The sequence below is a fragment of the Diadema antillarum genome, unplaced genomic scaffold, assembly GCF_040938485.1.
Source record: "Diadema antillarum isolate AM-2024a unplaced genomic scaffold, OU_Dant_1.0 seq00001529_RagTag, whole genome shotgun sequence".
In the NCBI taxonomy this organism is placed as follows: Eukaryota; Metazoa; Echinodermata; class Echinoidea; order Diadematoida; family Diadematidae; genus Diadema; species Diadema antillarum.
In genome coordinates, this window is record NW_027272261.1 from 776,179 (window position 1) to 804,136 (window position 27,958).

At 38.5% G+C, this 27,958-nt stretch overlaps 1 protein-coding gene across 1 annotated transcript; it reads left to right on the top strand.

The window, feature by feature from the left end:
- The first annotated feature begins 14,130 nt into the window (after positions 1-14,130).
- Positions 14,131-25,563, top strand: LOC139710408 (aqualysin-1-like). Its single transcript, XM_071622324.1, has 8 exons — positions 14,131-14,214; positions 15,007-15,144; positions 16,519-16,660; positions 19,938-20,044; positions 21,131-21,272; positions 23,498-23,682; positions 24,660-24,831; positions 25,433-25,563. Exons 1-8 carry the CDS (start codon positions 14,131-14,133, stop codon positions 25,561-25,563), a joined length of 1,101 nt encoding a protein of 366 aa, XP_071478425.1.
- Positions 25,564-27,958: the final 2,395 nt, after the last annotated feature.

A 27,958-nucleotide genomic window follows, 5' to 3' on the forward strand; every position in this document is an offset into this window, starting at 1 on the left:
AGTGTAAAACAAAGCATTACTATGGGAATACTCTGTGAAAAACCACACCACAGTGTGAAATCATCTTCACACTGGAGTAACATTCGAACGTTTTCACATACTAGTACTCGACTATATGAACACACTGTGCGATACTGTGTTCTTTCCAGTTGGGTTTATAAAAGAAAGAATTGTTTATTTGTTATTGAAATATCTAGAATTGCTATATTTTCTCTTGTAATAAAATGATAACTGCAACTTTTCCCAGGGGTTGCCATGAAAGGCAAAGTTGTTCAACAACATGGCCATCCTATTTAGGTTTACACGCTTGATAGAAATACACTTAAACACACACAAAAAAAAACAACTTGCACACACACGCATCAATATAGATTATTCTCAAAGTAGGACTTACCTAGATGGTGGATCTGATAAAACTGAGATTACCTTTACAGTGTTCCAAGTGTACGATCGCAGTAGATGTACTCACAAGATGTCGCTCTTTGACAGGACGGCTTAAGTAAACGTACATTATGCACTCAATCAATGATCAAAGACTAAGGGGAAAATAATGCCAAAAGAAAATAAACGAGTGTCATTCATTCATTTAATATTTTGCGTTTTACTCGCTGTTCTATTGTCTTTATTATTATTATATATATATATATATATATATATATATATATATATATATATATGTGTGTGTGTGTGTGTGTGTGTGTGTGTGTGTGTGTGTGTGTGTAGGCCATTTATCGGCAAAATAAAACACAAAAACATGTTATAGTGGCGTTTACAATGAGAGCCGGGCAGCGTTGAAAGCATCTTGTGCTTGTATTAGGTCGCCTACACATGAAAATTTGGACTTAACAATAACAACATAATTACAAATGATTCTGTGTGAAGTCAAGTAGATAAACAAGACACCATCACATTAATTCGTACATATTATATATAGTCACACACACACAACACACAAACATACGCACATGCAGTATACATAAGGTTAGAAGACAGGATAGATAAAAAGAACATAGTCTACTCAGTCATGGGCATTATAACCGTTCCAAAAAAAAAGAAGAGCGCTTCAGTAAGCACTTGAATCTAGAATGAGTTGTGTCGCATTTCAAAGCAGTACTTATTGAATTCCATTCATTTACACCGGTGAACAATATATATTGTGAAATTGCCTTGGCCACGTACGAGATGTGCTGCATTGTATACAAGTAGTCGTGACAGATATAAATGAAAGGAAGAGCTAGCGGACGTTGCAGTCGTTGCTGATGTGTTGTCATCCTGCTGCCCTATTGCTTACACCGCTGTGTATGTCAATGTATGTCATATTGCTGTTTTCTTTTTCTATTGGCTTTCCTTTGTTTTTGCCTTATTTTGTTCAAATTTTGTTGCAAATTGGCTACTTTTTGTTATGTTCACATCCCAAGCCCTGACGAAGACCCGTAAAAAGGTCGAAAGCTCGGCATCATTAAAGGCAATAAGTGAACTAATGCAACGTCTGCTAGCTCATCCTTCCTGTCACGACTATATTATATAATGTACTATGCCTTAGATGGTCATCAATCCAATAAGGTATTTCATTGTCGAATTTTCGGGAACCTCCCTCTTCACCGCTTTTTATTGACAAAGAAGAAGAAGAAGAAGAAGAAGAAGAAGAAGAAGAAGAAGACGGAGAAGGACAAGGGGAGGCCCAGAAAATTCGGCAATAAAAACAACTTATTTTCAATTCAATTATTTCATTGCCATCGAATAAAAGGCGAGACAAAATACAAAGTATGCAAGTAAATAAGCAAAGATGTACAAGTTATAAAGTATAGTACAAAATGTACGAGTGAATGTATAGTATAAGAGAAACGATGCATTCTTTGCAAGAATGACATAAACAATTAAAGGGATGGTATAGTATTGGTGGGATAAAGATTGAGCTTGTAACTTTTTACAAGATTTCTAAGGAACTACTTATGAATATTACAGAGCGTACCATTCTTAGAGGAATTGTTTATTTCATGAAAATTGGTTTTGAAATGGCAGAGATATCCAAAAACTAAGTAAAGAAAAGAGATCGTGATAAAGGGTGGTCCCACCTTTTTTAGAATCGCTTGTTTTGGATATCTCAGCCATTTCAAAATCAATTTTCATCAAATGAATGTTGAATTCGTCTTGGAATTACATGCTCTGTCATATTTCATAATGAGGTTTCTCATTATCTCACCAAAAAGTTAGAAACCTGAATCCAGGTCTTAACCAAAACTATTACATCCCTTTAATAAAGAGATGGAAAATACATTTGAAAGAGAGATCCGCTAAAAAGCAGAGCTTGTAGACGTGGATTGATCGGTCAACAATATGCAAGTAACATATCTATCCAAAATGTACCTACTAGTATACTGAATTAGAGCATTTGTTAGCTGTTGTGATAAAAGCATATTATCAACAGTACTTCAATAGTGCAGATGAAATAAGAACGTAAAATAACATGTCAATATTGCGGCACAGACAATATTCATTGAGTCGTGTGTGCCAAGAAAATATGGTACCAAGAAAAATGAATATACAAACACACATTATCTTGGTTATGCAAAAAAAAAAAAAAAAAATGCACATATTTGTAAACGAAAGATGCACAGTTATGGCAAGAGCGAGGAACACAACTTGAACTTAGTATTCTTGCAAATTCTTATCTAAGCTATTCCAGAATCTGTATCCCTTATAGATAAACGTATTTTGAGTATATAGAGTTCTCATTAAGGGAAGATAGAATTAGGCAGATCGTCGCGTCAGATAATTGTGTACGTGACTATTTGGATCAAATAAATGGTAAAATATTCTAAGGTAACTAATAACAATTACAATCTAACACGCACTGTACCAAGCTGAAATAAATACAAATCTTTTATCTTCAAAACTTTTTTTTAAATCATATGTGCTCGGGTTATGGGGATTAGAAGCAACTCTGAGCAAAATCTATCACAAACTGTATTACCATTTATAACAAAAGGAGTTTGTATTTAAATATCTAATACGTATCGCCCCAAGCAAGAATTCTAAAATTCAAATACGGTAACATCAAATTTGAATAAATTTTTATAGTTATCAACGCAGATGAAGGAAGATGATATTTTAACCTATTCATTATACCTATAGTACGCGAAATGATTTTGCAAATATTATTGATATTACACTTAGATGAAAGCTTATAATGAACACATACACCTAAAAAATTAATGAAAGAAACCTCTTCTGTATATACGGGACTATTGTCAATAATGCAATTTTGCCTGGGAGACTGTCTGAAGAATTGCTAAAAGACATATATCATCTTTTCAATGATCAATGATGTAATCTATTGTGAATCCATTGTACAACAATTTTCATTCATCATTTACTGTTCTTATCAAATTATATACATAAATGTATATATTACTGTTTTACTCTTGACCATCGATGTGTAAATGCCCATACGTGGATAAATCAATATGATTGGAAAATGTATACACACATGATACGCATTTGCAGGGATATAACTCAATGTCATGAATCCAGAATTAGGACAAGTCAATAATGGGCAGGAAATTTGGAGGCAAGTTAAATGGTAAGACTTATGAGTGTGCCCTTGCGTTTGCAGCTTAGCTGGCGAATTAGAACTAGGTGATTCGTGAAGAATAACATGCGTTTAATACATTCTATTGTTTCTCGTTAACGAGTTTAACAACGTCTATTTCGGGGCATCAGTCGTTTAAAGCTAGTTGTAAAGCTAATTGGGGCTAAACCATTATCAAAGGTCCTGTTTACCTTTGGGAGCAGTGATTTAAAAAATATTCAAGATATCACATTTGATGCATATGTGTAGGTCAGTTGTATCACAAAACATCCTACCATAATATATGACATTTTTTGAATAAAGCCTAAAATAGGATAAGGAGATATCACAAATTTTCTCATTAAACCATAACTGTAGACGGTTTAGTCTGGAAACATTTTTATTGTAACTATTGTTCACATTTTGTATATTTAACAGTACTTATCCTCAATTATACTGGTTCAAATTTTTACATTGGCTGTTTCTACCCTTAACCCTAATCAGGCTGGGCTTTTTTGGCTATGCTATATCGGGGGGGGGGGGGGGGGCGGATTCCGCTCCCTCTTCAGATCTCGCCTATGGAACGCGCGATCGCGCCGAAAATCGGTACACGCGACGCCCGCGACGTATTCTATCAAAATGCATGGTTGCTTTCTCCGAAAATTTTTTCTTATATTTTATATTAATTAATTAGTGTAATTTATGCATAAAATTAGTTTGGGGCTCTAAATCACTTATTAAAGCTCCAATTAAGCTAATTTCTTTTTAAAAATGTTTCTTGTATCATTCTTCTGAGACATAGGATAAAAAAATCTGTATCGAAATTAATTTCTTATGTATTTCTTTGTTTTTTGACCTTTTGTTTTTGTTTGTTTTTTGGCCAAAATTTGTCACAGACATTTTTCGAAGCATTATTATGCTAAAATGAACTACTTTCGGCCATTCTAAGTGAAGATATGAATTTTTATGTGAATTAATTGAAAAAACACAATTTGCATTGGATTTGTACACAAAATCACGTTTTGGAGCAATTTTGGGGTTGACAAATTTTTTTCGAACGGGCGTCGTGTCAAAACGGTACGCGCGGGCGCAACAATTTGGGTCTCAAAAGTTGCGCGATACTTGAAAGAAAAAAGTCATGAAACATCGCGGCGGGAGCTTATTGCGTTGCGAAGATATTGCGCGAAACGTCGGGGGGGGGGGGGGGCGGATTCCGCCCACCCCCCCCCCCCCAGCCTGATTAGGGTTAACTCACATTTTAGAACTATTTTTCAGCACTAATGCTGTGTTTTTGTTTCATCTGCAAATGGTAAATTATGCCTTTAAGCTACCTTGTTTTATGTGAGAAATTTGTCACGAGTTTAGATCAGACTGCATGGGTTGATTAAAGTATACTGCTGACAAATATAACTTCTTTACATAATGTTTTAGAATCTTGGACTGAACATCGTGTTTGTGTAAGATCACTAGGCAGTACACCCTGGGTGGATTGAAGAAAAGAAGTAAGAAAAGAGGGAAGAGGAAAATGCTTGCGTGGCAGAGATGATGGGAGACAAAATGAATGAGAGAAAAGATGATGATAAAACATGACCTACCACACGATATCATTTTCTATTAAATCTAAACTCCTTTTTTGTGGAGGGGAGGTTCGGATAAATGAAAGGCACGGACTTAGCATCGCTAAATTAATGTGTGACACAAATCAGTGGTGTATCAATCACTTCTTCTATGACACACATACGGTTACAAGTTAAAAGGCAATCACGGTCAGCGAGAATGCTGCATGAGAGTATGTATTCTGGTAATCTCCGCTGGAATGTTCAGAGCAAGAAGTGTACCCATCATGTTCGGGCTCTACCGCAGATATGGAGGTCTATAATCTGCGTTTACACCATGTTCCCGGCGGCCACGGCAGTCCCATTTGCCTGAAACGCAGTGCGCCGTGGGTAGATGAGACATAGCCTACTTCTGTTTCCCCCCTTCGCATTCTAGTCTTGTTCATTCAAGTCCTCGCCCCGGTGAACATAATCCATAGCTATCAGACGCTTTATATTCCCACGGCGTCTGGTCAGGCTAGACTATCAATACTTTCAGTCGCGTCCCCTACGGTCAGCCTCCAAGTTGTGTTACGGTCTATTACGTGCCGCCGTGTTTGGTTGCGTTCACCCCGTTTTATCATTGCATTCAAAATTCCTCATTAGCACTGGGACTGTCGTGGCCATTTTTTTGACAGTATAAAAATCTGACACGGCATCCACGGCAATCACGGCCTGCCACGTTAGACAATTCCATTTTTTCCACGGTGGCCTGAAACGGGGCTGCCGTGGTTGTAAACGCTGCTTTCACCGAGACGTGGCTATGTGGACACTTTTGTGGAAGACACCATTCCACGTCCGTATTGACTTCAGCCAACTTTGACGTGAAGCCGTGTGATCAGCAGGAATGAAGCATACAAAATGTGCTGAACTTGTAATGAAGGTTTCTGCGGGAAATCATACATGAGATCCACTACTGCTTATGACTTCTTACATAACTGTGCATGCATTGGACCTTTGAGGACACGATTTCAGAGTTGGACTGAAAATATTTTTATAAATGCGAAAGAGAAATCCTTTAGAGAACGAAAATCAATTTCATAACACTATGGTAACAGTGGTAATAATCAATGACGACCAGTGACAATAATCAGTGAGAATAAGTAAGTCTAATAAATTGCCCTCATAGTGCAGGTTGTTATTATTACTTCTCTGTTTTTGTGCACATGTAAAGGGTCATTAATGGCTCTGCTGATGATGATAATACACAAAACGCAAAATATTCCGCATGAAAATAAGTAAAAAGTCACCCACGCTACACACAGTTGAATGTAAGAGTTCAGATAGTTCAGATCTCCTGATTATTTTATTAGTTCATTAGTTATAATGATATATTAGTTATATTATTTCATTAGCTTCTTCCTAATCACTGGATGTCGGTTCAAAGGTGCTTCACCCCCCCCCCCCCCGCCCACCTTTATGTAAGTCTCAATGATTCACTTTCAGAACCTGTAATCCTTCACATCACTTATCAGTTTCTCATCGTATACGTCTAAAACAGTCTTTGTTTAAAAAAAAAAAAAAAAGATAATCCAAATGACGAAATGGGCAATGAACAGATTCTATATCTCTTCATTCTTGAGACACTTTCAGTTTCACACCATGTCTTTGAACATGATGTTCTGATTTGGAGTACCATGGAACAATTTCAAGCTAAAATGGACGACAAATTTTAGGAGTGGAGGGTGCTACGTTGAAAGTTCATGGAGTCGAGTTAAGACATAAACTACAAGTATCGTTGTGTGTATGAGGTCACAAAGGTCAAGCACCATTTTCTGCATGATAAATCATGTGAATCATGCCATGTGTGGACTGAGATAGGCGATAGAAGCCCATTGGAGAAGGTCAAAGTCAAGGTCAAACTATGCCTTTCGTAGATTGGAAGTTGTTGTGTATTTTCTTTTCAGCGAACAGTGACATCATCCGTGACACTAATGTTATTACGATTCAGACTATACGATGAAGCAAAATTACCGTCGCCTCTGATCTCTGAGCTCCCAACGATTGACCTATGTATAGTACATAACTTTAGAAGTGGAACCTGGTTTGTAAACTTGCATACCCTCTGAAACAGCCGCCCTTCAAATAGAATGTCATATAACTGTTAGATAACTACATATCTTTAGAAATGTAAAACAAAGTATTCTTTGCAGTCTTTTGAATAAAACAAAGATTTGTGTATAGGTCAACGGGAAGCTTATAAGACCCTGAAATCAAACTCCTCTCAATTGCATAAGTGACTGTGACCGACACGGCTACTTCGAGAAGGACGTGAAATTTGGAATTCTGCTACTTTCTTTTGATTTCTTTTTTTTTCAACTTCTCACAAAACTTTGATTGTTCTGCATGTTCGATGTTTTTAAACAGATCAATTCTGTATGATAATATATCATTAAATGATTTAATATCATATATTACTAGTATAATACTAAATTATTTATTGATATGTAATTATTTAAACATGGAATATATAGGTTGTCACTTTAATAGCAAACAGCTTCTCGGGGTTCTTTGGACATAATCATTGACAATCTCAAAGTCAATACTGACGGCATCTGTCGGTTTCTCTCATGTAATGGTGTACCCTTGCTATGACGGATCTGCTTCAGGGACCTGTTGTAATGAGTGCAAAACTTACTAAACTTTTGAACTGAAATTCTAACTATACATTGTTTACAATATGTTTGGATGCTGCTCGTGTGACAAGGAAAATGTTCATGTCATGGTTTAAAAAATCAATTGGCCAAATAAAGAAATGAGGTAACATTTATATCAAATTTGACAAGGCGCATTCAAGATTTATTAATGATAGAAGTATTGTAGTTTGAGTTGTGTATTTTTGGTAAAAGAAGTGAAGTTTCAGTAGTAGTTGTAATAGTAATAGTATAGTAGTAGTAGTAGTAGTAGTAGTAGTAGTAGTAGTAGTAGTTGTAGTAGTAGTAGTAGTAGTAGTAGCAGTAGAAGCAATATTTGGAGCATTTGAAAACGAAGTAGTAGTGAATCTGTTGCTATCAAACTACCATGCCATCCATTGAGAAAATGTAATTTGTAATAATTCGACGTGTGTTTGTTATAATCACATAAGCAATTTAAAGGTGTGAGTAAATCAACTGAACCCCATTCAGTTTGTTATGGTAATATCATAAGTTTTCCGTTTTCAAAGAGTGTAGAATATCGCAAGAACTTAAAATTGGGATAGTTTGGGATGTAAAATGTCTGTAGTGAGGTACTTTCGAAATAGATTTCAGTCCTTTTTTACGAAATTGAATTAGTCACTAAACAGAGAGGCATCACTATCTTGATATTTTGGAGTAATTGCCCACTTTCGTGGCAGTAATTGCTTTGAGGGCAAATATTGTGAAGATATGGTTGCAATTTGTCAAGGCTGAAAGGCAGCATGTAGATAGAGCAGGTGGTATTAGTCTCATGTTATCAAAATTGCGCTGCCATCGTATACCAGTACCGCTTCGGCAATCGAAGACTATCATATAGAGGGATTACGTTCGAGAATTGGGAACATTCACCCTGTTCAGCTGTTGGAGAAGAGAGGTTTACACCGTGTCGCAGAGGGTGAGTATACGTATTCACAATAAACACATCGGTAATTGACAGCCATCGGAAAGGCGGCCACAACCTCGATTCAACACATGACAGTTGTTTGGGTTTTTCCAGAACTTTAGGTGAAGATATCATCTGCAGATATATATTATCAGCATTTCAGTTACCCCATTGCTTTCAAAACTGTTTATGCCATGCAGTAAATTAAAAAGAAAAGAGTTTATCATTATCATTGAATTGATATAGATGGGTAATATAGGTTAAGAAAATAGACTACATTCTCTCACAACAATTTTTATCTGTAGGTAAGCAATTTAAGTTGGCAGTACCAAAAGCAACGGCGTAGCCAGGATTTCATCTTAGGGGGGGGGCGGTTAGTCTGCGAGGGAGCGAAGCGACCGAGCCCGAGCGAGCGGAGCGAGCGAGGGGGGGAGGGTGTGGGAGGGGGGTATCCCCCCTGCCACGGTAAGAACTTTTGTGCATTTTAATGTTGTAAATGGTGCAATTTGATGCATGTTTTTGCGCGTTTTATCGACGTGAAATAGTCCCACTTGTTTATGGTAGCAGTTTATTTTGATGTAGATTATTATTGAATAATTTGCCTATAAAAGGGTATTTAGATACACTTCATGTATTAATTCTTTTCACTGAATATCATGAACGCGACTGAACCCGAGCGAGCGGAGCGAGCGAAGGGGGAGGGGAGGGTGTGGGAGGGGGGTGTCCCCCCTCCCACGATAAGAACTTTTTGCATTTTGATGTTGCAAATGGTGCAATTTGATGCATGTTTTTGCGCGTTTTATCGACGTGAAACAGTCCCACTTGTTTAAGGTATATAGCAGTATATTTTAGTGTAGATTATTATTGAACAATTTGCCTATAAAATGGGATAATTTAAATACACTTATTGTATTAATTCTTTTCATTGAATATCATGAACGCGACTGAACCCGAGCGAGCGGAGCGAGCGAAGGGGGAGGGGAGGGTGTGGGAGGGGGGTGTCCCCCCTCCCACGATAAGAACTTTTTGCATTTTGATATTGCAAATGGTGCAATTTGATGCATGTTTTTGCGCGTTTTATCGACGTGAAACAGTCCCACTTGTTTAAGGTATATAGCAGTATATTTTAGTGTAGATTATTATTGAACAATTTGCCTATAAAATGGGATAATTTAAATACACTTATTGTATTAATTCTTTTCATTGAATATCATGAACGCGACTGAACCCTACAGGGGCGTCACCAGCTTTTTTTCAAGGGGGGTGCGTTTTGACCCTAATGTAGCGAGATTTTTTTTTTTTTGATAGACATTTGGAATATAGGAAGCTCTCAATCCCTAGACTTTTACTGTTGTTGAGGGAAACCAAGCGGGGAAAGGGCACCGGCGTAGCTAGGATTTCATCTTTTACAGTAAAAAAAAACCTACCATTTGGAGCTATATTTTTTCGCTTTGGAAATAAAGGGGGGAGGGCGCACCGGGCGCAGCTGCCGGCATTTACTGGCAGCAACATCAGGAGACAGGCATAACAATATTAAATGCGAGCGAGCGGAGCGAGCGAGCTTGAATATTTTGACATTTTACAGTAAAAAAAAAAACCCTGCCGTTTGTTGGTATATTTTTTCGCTTTGGAAATAGAGGGAGGGGCGCACCGGGCGGAACTGCTGGCAATTACTGGCAGCAACATCAGGTGAATTGCATAACGATTAAATGCGAGCGAGCTTGAAAATTTTACATTTTACAGTCCAAAAGCTGCCATTCTTAGCCATATTTTTTCGCTTTGGAAATCAAGGGAGGGGGCGCACCGGGCGGAACTGCTGGCAATTACTAGCAGCAACATCAGGTGAATTGCATAACGATTAAATGCGAGCGAGCGAAGAGAGCGAGCTTGAAAATGTTACATTTTACAGTCCAAAAACTGCCGTTCTTAGCCATATTTTTTCGCTTTGGAAATTAAGGGGGGGGGGGAGCGCATGCCACCGAGCGCAACTGCTGGCAATTACTGGCACTGGCAGCAACATCAGGTGAATTGAATAACGATTCAATGCGAGCGAGCGAAGAGAGCGAGCTTGAAAATTTTGACATTTTACAGTAGAAAAACTGCCGTTTGTAGCTATATTTTTTCGCTTTGGAAATTAAGGGGGGGGGGGCGCACCGGGCGCAACTGCAGACAATTACTGGCAGTAACATCAGGGGAATTGCATAAAGATTAAATGCGAGCGAGCGAAGAGAGCGAGTTTGAAAATTTTACATTTTACAGTCCAAAAACTGCCGTTCTTAGCCATATTTTTTCGCTTTGGAAATTAAGGGAGGGGGCGCACCGGGCGGAACTGCTGGCAATTACTGGCAGCAACATCAGGTGAATTGCATAACGATAAAATGCGAGCGAGCTTGAAAATTTTACATTTTACAGTCCAAAAACTGCCATTCTTAGCCATATTTTTTCGCTTTGGAAATTAAGAGGGGGGGGGGGGGAGGGCATGCCACCGGGCGCAACTGCTGGCAATTACTGGCAGCAACATCAGGTGAATTGCATAACGATTCAATGCGAGCGAGCGAAGAGAGCCAGCTTAAAATTTTTGACATTTTACAGTAGAAAAACTGCCGTTTGTAGCTATATTTTTTCGCTTTGGAAATTAAGGGGGGCCGCACCGGGCGCAACTGCAGACAAACTTACTGGCAGTAACATCAGGGGAATTGCATAAAGATTAAATGCGAGCGAGCGAAGAGAGCGAGCTTGAAAATTTTACATTTTACAGTCCAAAAACTGCAATTCTTAGCCATATTTTTTCGCTTTGGAAATTAAGGGAGGGGGCGCACCGGGCGCAACTGCTGGCAATTACTGGCAGCAACATCAGGTGAATTGCATAACAATTCAATGCGAGCGAGCGAAGAGAGCGAGCTTGAAAATTTTGACATTTTACAGTAGAAAAACTGCCGTTTGTAGCTATATTTTTTCGCTTTGGAAATTAAGGGGGCGCACCGGGCGCAACTGGACGATTACTGGCAGTAACATCAGGGGAATTGCATAAAGATTAAACGCGAGCGAGCTTGAAAATTTTGACATTTTACAGTCCCAAAACTGCCGTTTGATGCTATATCTTTTTTTGCTTTGGAAATTGAGGAGGCGCACCGGGCGCAACTGCTGGCAATTACTGGCAGCAATATTAGGAGAATTTAAATGCGAGCGAGCGGAGCGAGCGAGCTTGAAAATTGTGACATTTTACAGTCCCAAAACTGCCGTTTGTAGCTACATATATTTTTTGCAGTAAGGGGGGGGGGGGGGCACCGGGTGGAATTGCCGGCAATTACTGGCAGCAACTTCAGGAGAATGGCATTACGACTAAATGCCAGCGAGCGAGCTTGAAAATTTTGACATTACAGTCCAAAAACTGCCGTTTGTAGCTATACTTTTTCGCTTTGGAAATTAAGAGGGGGCGGAGACGCCCGGTGAGCTCCTCCCCCTGGATCCGCCACTGGTAGTCAAGGGTGTCGGTTTATGTTCATGACTGAGGGGGGGGGGGGGGGGTATGACCAGCGAGGTGGCGTCGAAGTGACCAAGCATGGGAAGGATGTCCAAAATCTATGTATATAGTCAACACTGTATAGAATAGACTTGCACTAGTAGATAATTATGTATAAAATCAGTGCTGCCAGAACCAGGGGTGCGAATTGCTTTTGCCCACGATTTTTTCTTTTTTTTTGTTTTTGTCCCCGATGCAAAATGTCAAAAAAATAAATAAATAGATAAAAAATAATAATCATTTAGTGTCCGGCGTTGAGGTCGCTCGCAGACTGAAGGTTTTTTTGTTTTGTTTTGTTTTTTGTTTGTTTTTTGTTTTTTTAGGGTCTGAAGGGGGGTGCGTTCGCACCCAACGCACCCCCCTGGTGACGCCCATGCCCTAGCGAGTGGAGCGAGCGAGGGGGGAGGGGAGGGTGTGGGAGGGGAGTGTCCCCCCTCCCACGGTGAGAACTTTTTGCATTTTGATGTTGCAAATGGTGCAATTTGATGCATGTTTTTGCGTGTTTTAACGAGTTGAAACAGTCCCACTTGTTTAAGGTTGCAGTATATTTTAGTGTAGATTATTATTGAACAATTTGCCTATAAAATGGTATAATTTAAATACACTAGTCTTCTTGTATTCACTGAATATCATGAACGCTGTCTGTTCAGCAATCAAACAGAAAAAGCATGCACACGAGGGTGTAGATAGGGGCATATCCCCTGCCACGCGAAGGTAATTTTGCGGTTTCAGACCTGAAATTCAGCGATCTGGTGCAAATTTTTGGTGCCATACTTTTTCATCGAAGTGTTAAAATCATGGAATTTAGCTCTTATTCCGAATGTGCACCATCTGTGTGTATGTATAAAGTCTAGTGAGGTAGAGCTTAGGGGAAGGGGGATTCCCCCTCCCGCTCGTGGAGCTTTTGCGTTTTTAGAATTGAAATAAAGCGATCTGGGTATAGCCACAGTCTACTATGCATGGCGGGGGGGGGGGGGGGCGAGCAGGGAGAAGGCGTGGGCGAGTGTTATCTCCACTCTTCCCTTCCTTTTGAAGGTTGAAATTGAGATATCTCGTATACGCATATTTGATGGAATCAACATTTGGGAAATCACCAAAAAAAAAAAACTGATGGGGGGGGGGGGCTGAGGGAGGAAAGGGTCGATTAAAAGGGGAAATTCCCCTAATACATGAGGGAACCTTGAGTTTTCGGAATATAAGTGATAAGTCTTGTGCACTCAGAATTATTCATAATTTTTTGTAAATCTAAAAAGTGTACTTAGCTAGGGAAAGAGGCACAGAGGGGGAGGGTTTGGGAGGGGGATACCCCCTCCCAAGCACGAGAGATTTTGCATATTTTGAATTGAAATTCAACGATCTGGTGCACACTTTGAGTGAAATATTCAAAAAAAATATCTTATTTGATGAAAGGTTGCAAAGGAGACCCGCTTCATGTGCATGCATACAGTATACACGCATTTTTTTTTTCCGCCTCCCAAATCCCCGGTCCAAATCTTAGGGGGGGGGGGGGGGGGGGGGGGGGGCGACCGCCCCCATCGCCCCCCCCCCCCCCCCCCCCCTGGCTACGCCAGTGATCAAAAGCCATATAAAATTTTCCTGGATGTGAGATGTGAGGTCATGAAGTGCTACGACCATCAATAACCCCCTGGACGATGAATTCTTTGCCATCAATAAGATGGTCACTTTCTTAAGTATTTAAGGATCTGAGCGCTTAGTTGTATTCAAAGAACAGGTAAAACAAATGCTGTACCTGACTCATAAATCTTCCACTATATTCCGCTTCTAGACCTTTGAAAGAGTTTTTTTTAATTTTTTTAAGAGTTTTTTTTTATTTTTTTTAGAACATATCCACAGAGATGAAGAACGTTTTTCTACTCGCCTTGATGGTAGCCGCCGCCAGCGCTTTGGCTCCATTCCACATTCCGGCCGAGAACCGCCTTAAAGGGCGCTACATCGTGGTGTTAGAGGTGAGTTGCCGATCGATCAATTATTTCATTATCCTCACATATTGTCTCATAAACAGAATGAAATGGGAGACTAAAAATTCTATACACTATAGCTGGAATGTGTTCGTCATAAATATAGAAAGGTATAGGTATGTAAGAGCTGTTAAAGCTTTATTCCACGAAAAAATAAAGGCATGTAAGCCATTCTTCTCAAACAGTTTTGCAATTTTTCCTCTTGGCTATTTCAAGAAATAAAAAACCACAACACACGTTGATTAAAAAAAAAAAGCCTATCAAATTGTGTACTTCTGGGGAGAAAAAAAAAATCTGAATATTGGCTGATTCTCTCAGTTGGCCTATTCTCTGAGTTGAAATGAAAGCGAATTTTTTGTTGCAGTATTTCTGTGGAGTTTTTTTTTTAATATCTCGATACCAGCACATAGATTATTGTCTGCATATAATGAAAACACTCTTACACTTTCTTTAAGTGCGGATATGTATGTGGAAGATATTTTAGTGGCTCACTCCACCTTCCTATATAAGGGTGATGTCCTTTCATATTTCCGTGATGTTTGGGGTTTTTTCGCGTTACGAATGAGTTTTGAGCATGAAACAAGTATGCTAAAACGTTGAGAAAGTATTTTTCATTTGAATATTAATCATGCAATAATTTCAGTCATTATGGACTCCTTAGCTCCCAGAAATATCTAAGTACCTAAATGAAGCCACAAGCAAGTAAAAAGGGTGACTTATTCAAATATATTCGCAAATCATAGATTATTCATTCAGTGTTACCCTTCTTGATATCTGCAGGATGGAGTTGACTTGGACTCCTTCATCAGCCGTTTCCAACAGAAAGTGACGGTGGAAACCGCCGTAGAAAGAAAGTTCTCAACGGCTCTGAATGGATTTGTTCTTCAGGCCGATGTTGCCGGTAGAGCCCTAAATCTCGTGCGTAAATATAGCCTTATTCTTTACGACTTCCTGTTTTGGAAACTTTCAGTTATTCTTAGATCATAGTTGATAATCCTGATTTCCATTTGATGGATATAAATGGATAAGAGGGCATCAGGCTTTGGCCCTGATGTGGATTTTAACACTGTTTACTGGACGTCATTGTTTCTCCATTTTTTTTTTCTAAATGGATTAATGTCCATCTTCTTTTACAAAGCTAAATCAATGTTTAAAAAAATGGTCGAAGTTATGCAATCTACATTGAGCCTGCTTCCTTGTAAGGGCTTTGATATAGACTTTAGACTTCAAAGGAGAAGTGTTCGTCGATAACTCCAATGAATACATGCATATCAAATCAAAGCAAAACAGTCAACAGCAACAGAAATATCGTGAGACCCGAAATTTCACATTCATCAGTCATAATCGGTGTAAAATTTAAATTGAGAATTGATGTAATGGTCTAAAACATCTCGTTAGTTGCGACATTGTTTTTGTTCGTTTGGCGATGTTGCTCTTCCATGAGAAGAGGAGAAAATTATATCCTTCACATCAATCTACTTGAGTTGTGATGACTTAGAAATGATGTTTTCGTAAAGAGTAAAGAGTTTACAGTTGCTAAGATAACAGACAAAATGAATAGATTTTTGATGTAGAGGCATGATAAAGAATGATAGCAATATAATCACTTTATACTACTTCGTCTTCAAATGTTCCAAATGTTACTTCTACTACTACTGAAACTTCACTTCTTTTACCACATGTCTATAATGTATAAACCTCTGGAAAAGATATTTGACAATGGCATCATAACGATATGTAATTGCATTAGCGTTAACTATAATTCACATAATGTTTCGCCAGAACATTATTATAATTCAAGATCCCACAACTCTCTTATTTTTGGTGGGACAGAAATTGAAGGTTTACTGTTTGATTTGTGTAACTTTACCCGTTTAACGGAAATCAACGTGACCACACAGACACAATTTCTATTTATACTGGCAATCGTGTATATAAGGTACTTTGTGTCTGACTATATTATGTAAAGCGATCAAGTTTTTGGTATGTCCAAGAATGAAATCAGCATTGTTCATCCCGAAATCTGTGCGTAATTTTCTATTCCGTAATGTTTGCAACTCATCACAACTTGTTAAAGTAGAAACACAGAACTGCCGATTATAGCTCTGAATGTACACATGTAGTGCGAGAGAAATGGGAAATGTGCTTTTTTTTCGATGTATTGCAAGTTAATTCCAAATGATGAGAATAACTGTCCCGTCATTATTGGCTTCTTCCTCTTCCCTCTTGCCCGCTCCACGGGCACGCGCTCTTTTTATCTATTTATTAATTTTGTTTTTATTGGTGAAACAGCTTCGCAGTTTTCCAGGTGTCAAGTACATTGAGGAAGATGAAGTCATCTCCATCTACAGTGCCAACTACCAACCAGGCTCCTGGGGTATTGATCGCATTGATCAGTTCAATAAGGAGCTTGACGACGAAATGAATCTAGAGGGTATGTGACTCATTTAGTCTCGGCTGTTAGCGCGCAACTTCCACTCCTCTTGTCTTTAACAGAGCTGTGTATCACTAATTTCCCATTCCTCAAAAAAAAATCCCATTTAAATATGTGGGTACAGAAGATCACAGAAAGCGCAGTGTCACTAACCCCACGAAGGTTTCTTTATCAGCTTATTAAGCATGTTTAAGCATGTTTCAGTATAGAATATTTAACTTTGACCCCGTTTACAGTGCGAGGCTCGGCCGCTGCCGAGCCGCGGCCGAGTCCACCTTCTTTTCAGTGTAAAGAGGCCAAATGCGAGGCCAAAATTGGCCTCGCATTTGGCCACGCTCTGGAGGTGGTCTCGGCCTTTTCTCAGTTAGATTTTAGTTTGGCTTCCAAACCCTCTGCCTGTACTACTTCGCTGTTCAGGGTATCAATCCTCTCAACGTCGAAAACTAGTATAGTTTAAAGTGGTTTTGTCCTGCAAAGGATTTTTCATTCGGCAAAGGCCTTTACCCGATTGGCGACTTCGTCGCCACGGAATTCATTTGGTAAGGGTCTGAAAACCAGACAATACAAAATTGCGTTTGTTTACCAGCAGAGCGCCACTACGACAAAATATTGAAAGGTTTGAATCAAAAGCCCGGCCGAGCCCGGCAGTGTAAACGGACAAAATTGCGGGGCCCGGCCTCGCAATTGAGGCTGGGCTCGGCCAGTCTTACAGTCATAGTCCCCGTTTACAGTGCGGGGCTGGGTCGAGCCGCGGCCGAGCCCAACCTCAACTGTTGTAAACGCGGTGCGCTTAGTCTTTATTCAAGGCAGCGAAGGGAATATCCAAAGGTTATCATGTCCACAGCGCTTAGTCTTTATTTAAGACGGCGAAGGGAATATTCGTAGCTTATGATACAGCGTATATCCCTTTATCTAAAAAGAAAAAAAAGAAGCAATTCCTCGTGAATTTTACCGTATTTTGCAATTATTTATCATTTTCCGGTGAAAACGCTACGGTGAAAACGTTAATACCACGCCAATGTCGCTTTATTTCCATCCAACAATGAAATATAATGCAAAAACAATGTACCGGTACACTACAATACATTATAAAAATTATATTGCAAATGAACAGAGTGATTTTTGTTTAAAACTTATGCATGTTTTGTTTAAAGGGTGGTATAAAAACAGTATAGATAATCCCTTTTATTAGGAACTTTAGATATGATAATGGTACATTTTTCTAGATAAAGACTAAGGACACCGTGTGACAGCTGTGGACATCATAACCCTTTGGATATTCCCTTCGCTGCCTTGAATAAAGATTAAGAGCACCGTGTTTACAACGGAACACCTGTGGACATACAGAAGACAGTGCTCTTCTTTGTATAGTGGTTGGTCTCGATTCAGAAGTATAGGGATATAAAAACGAGACCAAATTGGTTAAAAATTCATTTATTATGACTAAGCTACTCATTTGGAAATGCTATCTTATAGCTTGATAAGCACATCTATGCCCGACAAACAAAATGACACCAAAAAGGTTTTGCCACCTCAGGTGGTACCAATAACCCATTTTTCGGGTTGAGGTTGTGAGCATGGACTAATAGTAGAGATGTTCGGTATATCAGTAGTAGGTCGCTGAAAAAGCTGTCTTGCGTGTTCAGTAGCAGATTTGAAAAGAATGTAGATAACAGAAATTGTTCAGATGAAAACAGATTCCATTCATACTCCGCAGCAATCGTCCTTAGAAACTGAAAACCCCCCGCAAAGTTCTTCAAGTTGAAAAAAAAAGCATGAAAATGAGGTTTCATTTCTCACACTAGTATAGGGTATAGAATATAGGGTCAACTCATGTTATTCAGATGAACAAAATGACAAAGGTCTCGTGACATCTGAATCGATATTACAAACTAATACTAATGAGGACTAAAGTTTGAAAGTTTATCATGGTTTAATGAAGCAGTTGTGTCAGTCGAACCGCATATCTATTCAAAATGGAGAGATGATGATATTGTCATATCACTCTCACTCGTTAACTGTACATCAATATTTTCGATGAAGATAATAATAGGCCCACATATTATTTAACATGAAATAATTGAGATGAACTTGTAACAGATTGTCTGATTGTAGTCTTGTAATAAGCTGGCAATCATACATGGCTTCAATAGGAGACAAGAATCGTAGATATGAAATTATTGACCATTTTTTAAATGTGTTGTTCGAACCAATCAGAAGCCAATAACGCCTTCTGGGGTGATGACGTCATCGTCGTCAATAATTATTTTGCTGTATGTGGTTGTGAGCAATATCACTTTCCAATGATAACATGGACTTATAATTATATATTTTTCTTAATTATGTTGTCTCTGATTTAGATGGAGCAAGTTCCATTCTTTTCATCTGTTTGGCTTTAATGATTTAAAGCCAACATGTACATGTATAGTGTGAAACTGCTCTTGACAGGGTCAAACGTGGTCAAATCTCTACTTGGGTATAGACGGACAAAATGAACACCTTATAGACGTAGGGCCTATGATTTGTTTATACCTGAATAGTGTTGTATAGGCCTGCATATTTTATCATGTCAGCTGTCGTGGTGCACCCAACTGGGTTCCTAAACGAGATATGGCTTTCTCATCACTAGTCTTTATTCGGGATTTATCTCCAAGCGTTTCCCTTCCCTACAGTCAAACCTGTCTATAGCGACCACCGTCTATAGCAACCACCTGCTATATGAGACCAATGAACACAATTTCCCCAAGAGAAAAACTATGTTAACTACCCTGTCTACAGCTGCCACTTGTCTATAACGGCCACATTTGTCGTCTCCCTTGGATGGCCGTTATAGACAGGTTTGATTGTAACCTGCGCTGCCCACGTTAGCGTGAGGTCACACTGTCAACATCAAGCATCAGTACTTTGGTCTCATGGTTATCAGTTCCGATATACTAGTAGCACGCATACACTAATGCTGTTTATCAAAACGGCTTTATTCGACTCCAAAGTAGGCACAATACTGCGGCTTTAGCACCCTTTAATAGAAATGCGTTAGGATAATCATTCTCATAGTGATTGTCATTTACTATCACAATTATGATCATTATTGCTGTTATGATTACTAGGCCTGATTTTATTGTAAATATTGTCCTCATCGTCATGCTCTTAAATTTCAAGTTAGCTTCAAATCTTCCATGGGCTCCTGATTACATGTAGGCCTATCACAATACATTGCTTTCGCGCACTGCGTGTAAATGTACAATTTACGTACATTAATTTCCTCGTTTGGTTCCAGGCTACGGTGAAGGCGTACATGTCTACGTGATCGACACGGGAATCAATGTGGAGCACGAAGACTTTCATGGCCGAGCCTTCATAGGAGGGGACTTCATCGGCGGGGACGTAAGAACGTGTGAAAATGAAAAACTTCAGCTCTGGACTGTTTAAATTGACCCCACCTAGTTAGATTTATCATTAGAGATAGAGATATTACTTGATACTGTTACTTCTAATTGTAAAATGCAGTAGGCCCAATAATGATAGTGATGCGCCTATACGTCCTCTATCTATTGGTTCATAGAAAACTACAAGATTTGTCTAAGTAAACTTTGGACACAAAAAAAATCAACTGTGAAAGGCAACGTGCAATTAAGAGACAAGATTGGAAGCATCACAAATGAAATACGCTGGTCGGGAGGAAATGTGTCGTGACCAAATCGAGTCTTGGGCATTAATTGGAATAGCTGGAAGTGAGCGCATAGATTCTTCTGGTGTTTACAAGTACATTCGTACATTTTTTCATGACTTTTGACTTAGCGTTTTATGGTTTTGTTTTTATCCAGTAACTTTTATTTCTTATCACAGTAAGTTTATAGGATCGATGTCCAAGCATATAGCATCACGTGCACCCTTCTAAAGCTTAGACTAGAAGCAGGGCCAGAGAGGCACGACAAACACACAAATTGCTAAAGAAACAGTTTATATATTGCCTCTAATTTGTATCATTAGATACACGTCAGATCGACTCTTTTAAAGATAAAATGGAGTTCCTGTTGAGATGCATTTCACGGAGTGAAACCATGATTCAAAGTATCTGGATATAATTGCTAGTCAGTATGATGCTTAGGGAGCATTATAATTCATGTTTGATTACTAGAACGTCAATTTAGATGAGAACTGCAGTAGTAACTCTTGCAAAATAACGGCTCGTTTTTGAACGGATGATTTGGTCTCGAGCGCATGATTCACAACGCCGTTAGTTTGACTCGACGCGGTACCGCGACAATGCAACATACGAAATCATCATTGCATGATTACTAAGACATGAGAACACTTTGGGGCGAGTAAGTCTCACAGTGTTAGTTATGAAAGGTGCTTTAACCTGAAACACAAACTTCAGGAACTTTGTAAAGGTACCAAAACTTTATGTTATCTTTAAAGCCTTGTCAGAGCGTCAAATCATTTTATTTGGATCACGGTTGTGTGCAGGGCGATGACTGCAACGGACACGGCACGCACTGCGCCGGCACCGTTGCCAGCGCCACGTATGGAGTTGCTAATGAAGCGTACGTCTACGGTCTCCGCACCTTGAACTGCTTTGGCTCTGGACAGAAAAGTTCCTCAATTGCTGGTAAATATAGTCAGACATATTTTATAGAACATGCTCATGATAGCTCGCATTATGTCTGACATAACGGCGAAATGCCATTCCATACTTAGTCTGGCTTACTATAGGCATTTGTTGGGTACAGGTAATACAATTACGTGGAATGGTAGGATTACAATGATGAATAATAATGATAATAATAATAATAATAATAATAATAATAATAATAATAATGATAATAATAATAATAATAATAATAATGATGATAATAATAATAATAATAACAATAACAATAATAATAACAATAATAATAATAATAAATTGATCAACAAAAAAACGTAAAAACTTAAAAAGTTAATGAAATCTATACATGGTTCATGCTATTTCATAAGGAAAGCGATGTAGGTTGAAACCTGTATAGTCAAATCAGATGAAATGATGCGTCATCGCTTTATAGGTCTCAATGCACACAAAACTATATACACTGAATTTACCTCTGAAAAAAAAAATCTTAATAGAATACACAATTACCTCTGTTGTTTAAGATTATTGTATGACAGAGAGTTTATTTTGCATACAGAACAGCAAAGTTATCTCATTCAGCATTTCAAAGTGCTTTAATCAACGTTGATATCATTCATATTACATAATTCACGCAAATGAGATGATATAATAGGGTCATCATCTCTCATCTCCGCCATCATTTTGTGAGTAAGGCATCAAGAAAAAGAAAAGGAGTTTTGCAAATAATCCTTACAAGGTAGTCGTCACAGCCAAATGACGTCATCTCGAAAATAATATGATGTTACTGCTGCGAAAGACATGTATGTATCTGTGTTCTCCGCTTTGCGCTCCTGAACCAAACACATTAATGAAATACACTCAGCAAACAAAAAAAAAGAAAAAAAAGAAAGAAAACACTTTTTCAAACTCATATTTCTTATTGAACATTTATATAATATTGGATGGCCTTGAGGTTAATACAAGGAAATATTGGACGAGCTATGCACAAATATTGGACGAGTCGAAGACGAATCCAATATTTCCTTGTATTGACCGAAAATAGGACATCTAATATTATCATTATTATCCTACAGAGGATTTTAGCAAAGAATATTTTCACTTACCCAAGAATATTTTCACTTACCCTTTCTGTCTCTGAGTGTTGTATGGTCTCCTACTGTACTTGATCCTGACATGGGGTATGGTACACTCTTTAGTGCAAGTTCCTCTGCATCCAGATCTGCAAATCTCCGACGAGCTGTAGATCTATATAGCCGCCATGTTAATGTTAGGCCGAGATCTAGCTAATTTAGACCAGAATTAGATGTTCTTGTATCCGAGATCTGAGACACAATTCACGTCACATCTACCGTAGATCGTGAAAGATCGAATTAACACATAACGTAACATGCATGCAAATGCAAGCGGCGGCCGGCTATATGTATTTGTATATCGCGGGCTATCTAGCAGTAGCGCTGAGCTGATCGATCGTCACCTGCACAAAAAAATGCAACTTGTTTTCATCAAACCTAAATTTAATTTCCTGTTATGAAAGTGATATTTTGAAAAATTGTATGAAAAACAATTTTAACTAATTAATATATGAAATTTGTTCGTATAAACACAGAATTTTGGAAAAAACGATATTTTAGTTAATTCGTGATTGACCAATCACAGATGTTTTTACTTCATATTTCGGGTTATCTCGTATATCTCAACCAATCATGGTGCAGTTTATAAAAATTTTGGGGAATCCCCCTCTTGCCGTCTAATATTTTAAATATTTGTCGCCTCGGCAAAAAATATTGGTCGAGTTCAACTAACTTTCTAAGTGGGTCGGAGGTTATGAGGTGCGTCGACAAAATAACACTTGTATTTGGGCTCTAAAAATCCTCTGTATGGATAATAATGTAGAATATTTGTCTAGATATTGATGTGTTATAGACCATGTTAAACGTAATGTAATTGGCTATCAACCTTGGCCCTGTTTCATAAAGCTGTTCGTAAAGTTACGAACAACTTAAGAACGACTGGTGATCAGTTCTGATGTGCTATATTTATCAAAATGTCCCTAATTCAGCACAAGAACTGATCACCAGTCGTTCTTAAGTCGTTCGTAACTTTACGAACAGCTTTATGAAACACCCCCTGGTAGGTCATGAACAAGGAACAAATGTTTGGAACCGTTTCTCTCCCCCTCCTCCATCCCACCTCGACACCTTCCCTCCTCACTTCCCCGACGAAAGCCCTGGACTGGGTGGCGAGCTCTGGGGAACGTCCAGCCGTTGTTTCCATGTCCCTCGGGGGGAGCTATTCCGAAGCACAAAACGAAGCCGTGACAAACACAAAGAACGCCGGAGCAGTGGTCGTCGTCGCGGCTGGCAACAGCGACACCGATGCGTGCTCGAGCTCGCCAGCGTCCGCCCCTGATGTAAGTTCGACCATTAATGAAATGAAATGAAATGAAATGAAACTGCATTCTATCGATTATTCAAGTTGACATAATTTGAGGGAACTTCATCCCATGTTCAAGTTGAATTAATCCTTTCTGTGCCAGAAACTTTGGAGTGTATAAAACACTATGTGGTTTCTTTTGCTAATCGACATGCAAACGCAAAAGGCTTAAACGAACGGCGAGGAAAAAAAACAAAGACAGTAACAGACAGAGGAGATTGTTATTAAATAAAATCAGACATTTGCATTATTACTTACGAAGTTTTAAAGATTGACAGTCACTTATGTCGATTGCAATCAAACACATTAATGTTATTATAAATAAGGTAAAGATCTCCTCACATGTCATCCAACAAAGTGCAAAGCGATATCATCACAAAATCTCCTCTATGAGACTGATGACCTGTTCTTCATGTAAAAAAAAAGAGAGAGAAAAATTATGTCTTTTTTTTTCAGGAGACGTACGTTATTCCGAAGGTTTGTGAAACCGAAAATAGAATAAGGTTCGTTAATCCAAAGGTTTGTTATTCCGAAACACGTACACGTCCCTTCTACGAATCATTGATGTACATATCGTTCAGAAAGTTTACGAAAAAAATTGAAGCTCAAGTAGCACTTAATAATCAATACATGCAGGCAACATAAATATAAAAGCCAGGCTCACCAACCGTGAGCTTTTAGCAGTGGCGTTAGCTGTAGTGGACGGGGTTGATAGAGCCCGCCCTCCCCCTTCCCATGCGGAGGGTGATGCATGCAGTGCCATCAATGAATTTTCGTTTGTTTGTTCGTTCGTTTGTTTGTTTGTTAGTTTTATTTTGCTTTGTTTTGTTTCGTTTTGTTTTGTTTATTTTGCTAATGTTTATTGTTCACTAATAATTTGTGTGCAACTGTGCATTGCCATGAAAGCCTTTGTTGGTATGCCTCTATTCTTCGCTTGCTCCATCATGTAACCAGGCTATCACGGTTGGGTCCACCGACAGTGAGGACACGCGCTCCTACTTTTCGAACTACGGCCCCTGCGTGGATCTGTTCGCTCCTGGTAGCGACATCGTTAGTCTGACGCACAACTCCAACACCGGTTCCACGACGCTGAGCGGAACCAGCATGGCGTGTCCACATGTCTCCGGTGAGGGCAGCACGCCATTATTCCGTCATTTCAAAATAAAAAGCAAAGCAAAAAAATAAATAGATAAAAATAAAAATAATACGCCATTCCAGAGTTAGCTCATGTGCACATTGGCACGAATGACCTTTCTTTTTCCTCTGTCGGTTGGGGGCACTTCACTCGTTTTCGGAATAGCATAATGCATTATTTACCCAAAAAAAAAAAAGTTTTTCCCCCTAATTTATGCGTGTGGTAACACTTAGGAGTCCCTGAAAGTTTTACGAGGTTTAAAAAATATTACTCATGTCTTACATTTGAAGCAGCTGTAGATTTCTGTGAGCGTACAGGTTCCCTTCAAGTTCAGTTTCATGTTCGTTTCTGTATTAAATCAATTCTAGTCTCATTGAGCTAGATATGTACTTACGGTTCGTTTGTGATAATAAAATTCAACCTAACCAATATAATAAGTAGTGGTTTAATGTGTTACACCCCCCCCCCTTCGCGAAAAAAACCCACACAAACACTGTCAATGATTTTCTCTTTTTTTTTTAATGATAACAGTGAACGTATTTTATCAATTTCATTACTTATTTTCTCTCTTTTTCTACTTTCCAAATATCAGGAATTGCTGCTGTTCTCCTCGGCTTAGGCAATACCGTCGATGAGGCCTACGACTCGATAAAGAATGGTGCGACCAATGATGTGGTCGAGGATCCTATGGACACACCAAACAAGTTGGCCTACTGTGCTTAAATACTGGTTTTCCTCAAATGACGTCATTTGACGAAGAAAACCATCATGATGAATAATGATCTTCGAATGGTAGTTTAGAAAGCATTGTAGTTGTTACATTGTATAACTCATTACGTTGCGTGGACTATGAAGTTTTTCCGTCCCAGAAAAAGGTGAAACAGTCAACATATCTCGGGGGGAACAGAACTCGACCGATTTTTGGAATGGTGTGGTCTTAAATTCACGAAAAATTTAAATCAACAAAACCTTAAACAGACAATACGTGTAATAGAATATGAACTTAATGATCATCCTAAACGAGTCTGATCAATCTGATCTTGGTTTTTTTTTTTTTTTTTGGGGGGGGTGTATCTAACAATAAACAAAAATAATAGGGAAATTGGTTACTTTTTCGAATAACACATCTTGATTTTCCAAGTAAAAATGATATCTCATACAGTCCTATCCTAAAAATAAAATGGAACTCTTTTATCCAAAATGAGCCGTAAATGCATTACAGCCTCTATGATTCAGTTTCTGAATGCGTGCCATGGGCTGGAGCTTTGGTTGTGCACAAAATTGTATACTTTGTCTGGATAAAAGACTTGATGTGAAATCTGAATCTATAGCCACGCGCCATTCTATTCTTATGTCATAACATAGGGTTAAATTGCAATCTTGCTTTCCTGTTCTTAGTGTGGGTAATTACCTTATTGCATGTGTGTGCGTGTGTATGTGAGAGAGAGCGTGTGTGTGTGTGTGTGTGTGTGTGCGCGCGCGTGTGTGTTGTGCCTTTCTGTGAGTGCTTGTACATGTGAATGAAAGTTACAAAACAATGGATAGTAAATCAAAATAGATAAGAAAGACATATTCCTCATGCAAATCTGACAGAAACAAAACCAGTTTAGGCGATCGCCAAAGACAAAGTGAACAGATCCTTACATTAATTTTAATCAACGATAAAATTGTCATTACATATATCACAATTACATACGCATGTACTTACATTGTAATTCACTGCGACATTAATATTCACATATTTGTGGGTTTGCTGTTTTGTTTTGTTCCGTTTTTTGTTTCTCTTTGTGCAAAAATAAGGAAACACAAACTCATCATTTACATCCTCAGGAAGTTAATCATCATCCGTCTCTTCTGATTCGATCTCTTGGAAAATGTGTTACATGTATCACCAAGACAACAAAAAATAAAATAAAATAAAATAGATGAATAATCGTGCCTTAGATCAAGCCTAAATATCGACAAGTGCAAACGTACACATCTTTAATCAGAGTGGATCATTTTGGTCATATCACATCGTTTGATGTATCATATTAAGGATTGGCTGACTCGATGTCTATATAACGAATGTCGAGTTAGCACTATTGGAAATTGTATAAAAAGCCATGAGAAAAATGTAAATTCAGAATTCAGTATCCATAATGATGCGCCTCAGAATACTACAACTGTAGTAGGCCACTAGATCGATGGCGCATTACAAATGCAGTACTTATCATTATTATTATCATTATTATTATTATTATTATTATTATTATTATTAATAGTATTATTATCATTATCATTACTATTATGAGGCTCTGTGATAAATAATCACATAGACTACAAAGTACATAACTTTACAGGGTATCAGAGGAAATTGATAAACTTTGCTGCACTTTTATACATTTTTACCAGAGAGGTTTTGATATCACAGTGTTCAGTTCTTTGTCTTAACTGAGAGGCTGTTAATATTTTCATCAAACAGTGGAAGAAACATCTTCGCACATGGACATGCACATTACCCGAACTGACATATAAGACAAGATGATGAACAGTGTATCATGTGACTTATGTGTAACCTGCGCATAATGATAGTAAAAATTCCACATTTATGAAAATACCTATGACAGAGATGAAAACAATCTTCCATGATCATTATCAGGGCAACATTCACCTCTCAGGCAATATTACGATGAAATGACTGCACGAGCAATGAGGGATATACTCTTATTGGTCACTCACATTGGAAGGAGAATCAAGTCGAAGAAAAAAAGAGAGCAAACGAAAGCGGCTCCTGATCTTGTGAGTGCAAGCTCCAGCGACATGAAAAATACAAAATATAGATGCTGAATATAGACTTGATTACTGAGAGCAGATACTTCAGAGGATCATCTCTAGGGGAAAAATCCTCTGGCAATTTCAAAATTCATGGAAAAAATTTTCCTGTCCACAAAACTGGCGTGGATACCACAAAGATGTGTTAATGCCTACATAATACGCCACGTATACAATCACAGGGAAAGCATATAACTATTACAATCTGGATCATTCATGCTATCAATGCACCCCAATATCCAAAATTCAATACTGACATGATTTCAAAGAAACTGAGAATGTAATTATAACTTCGTTTATAACA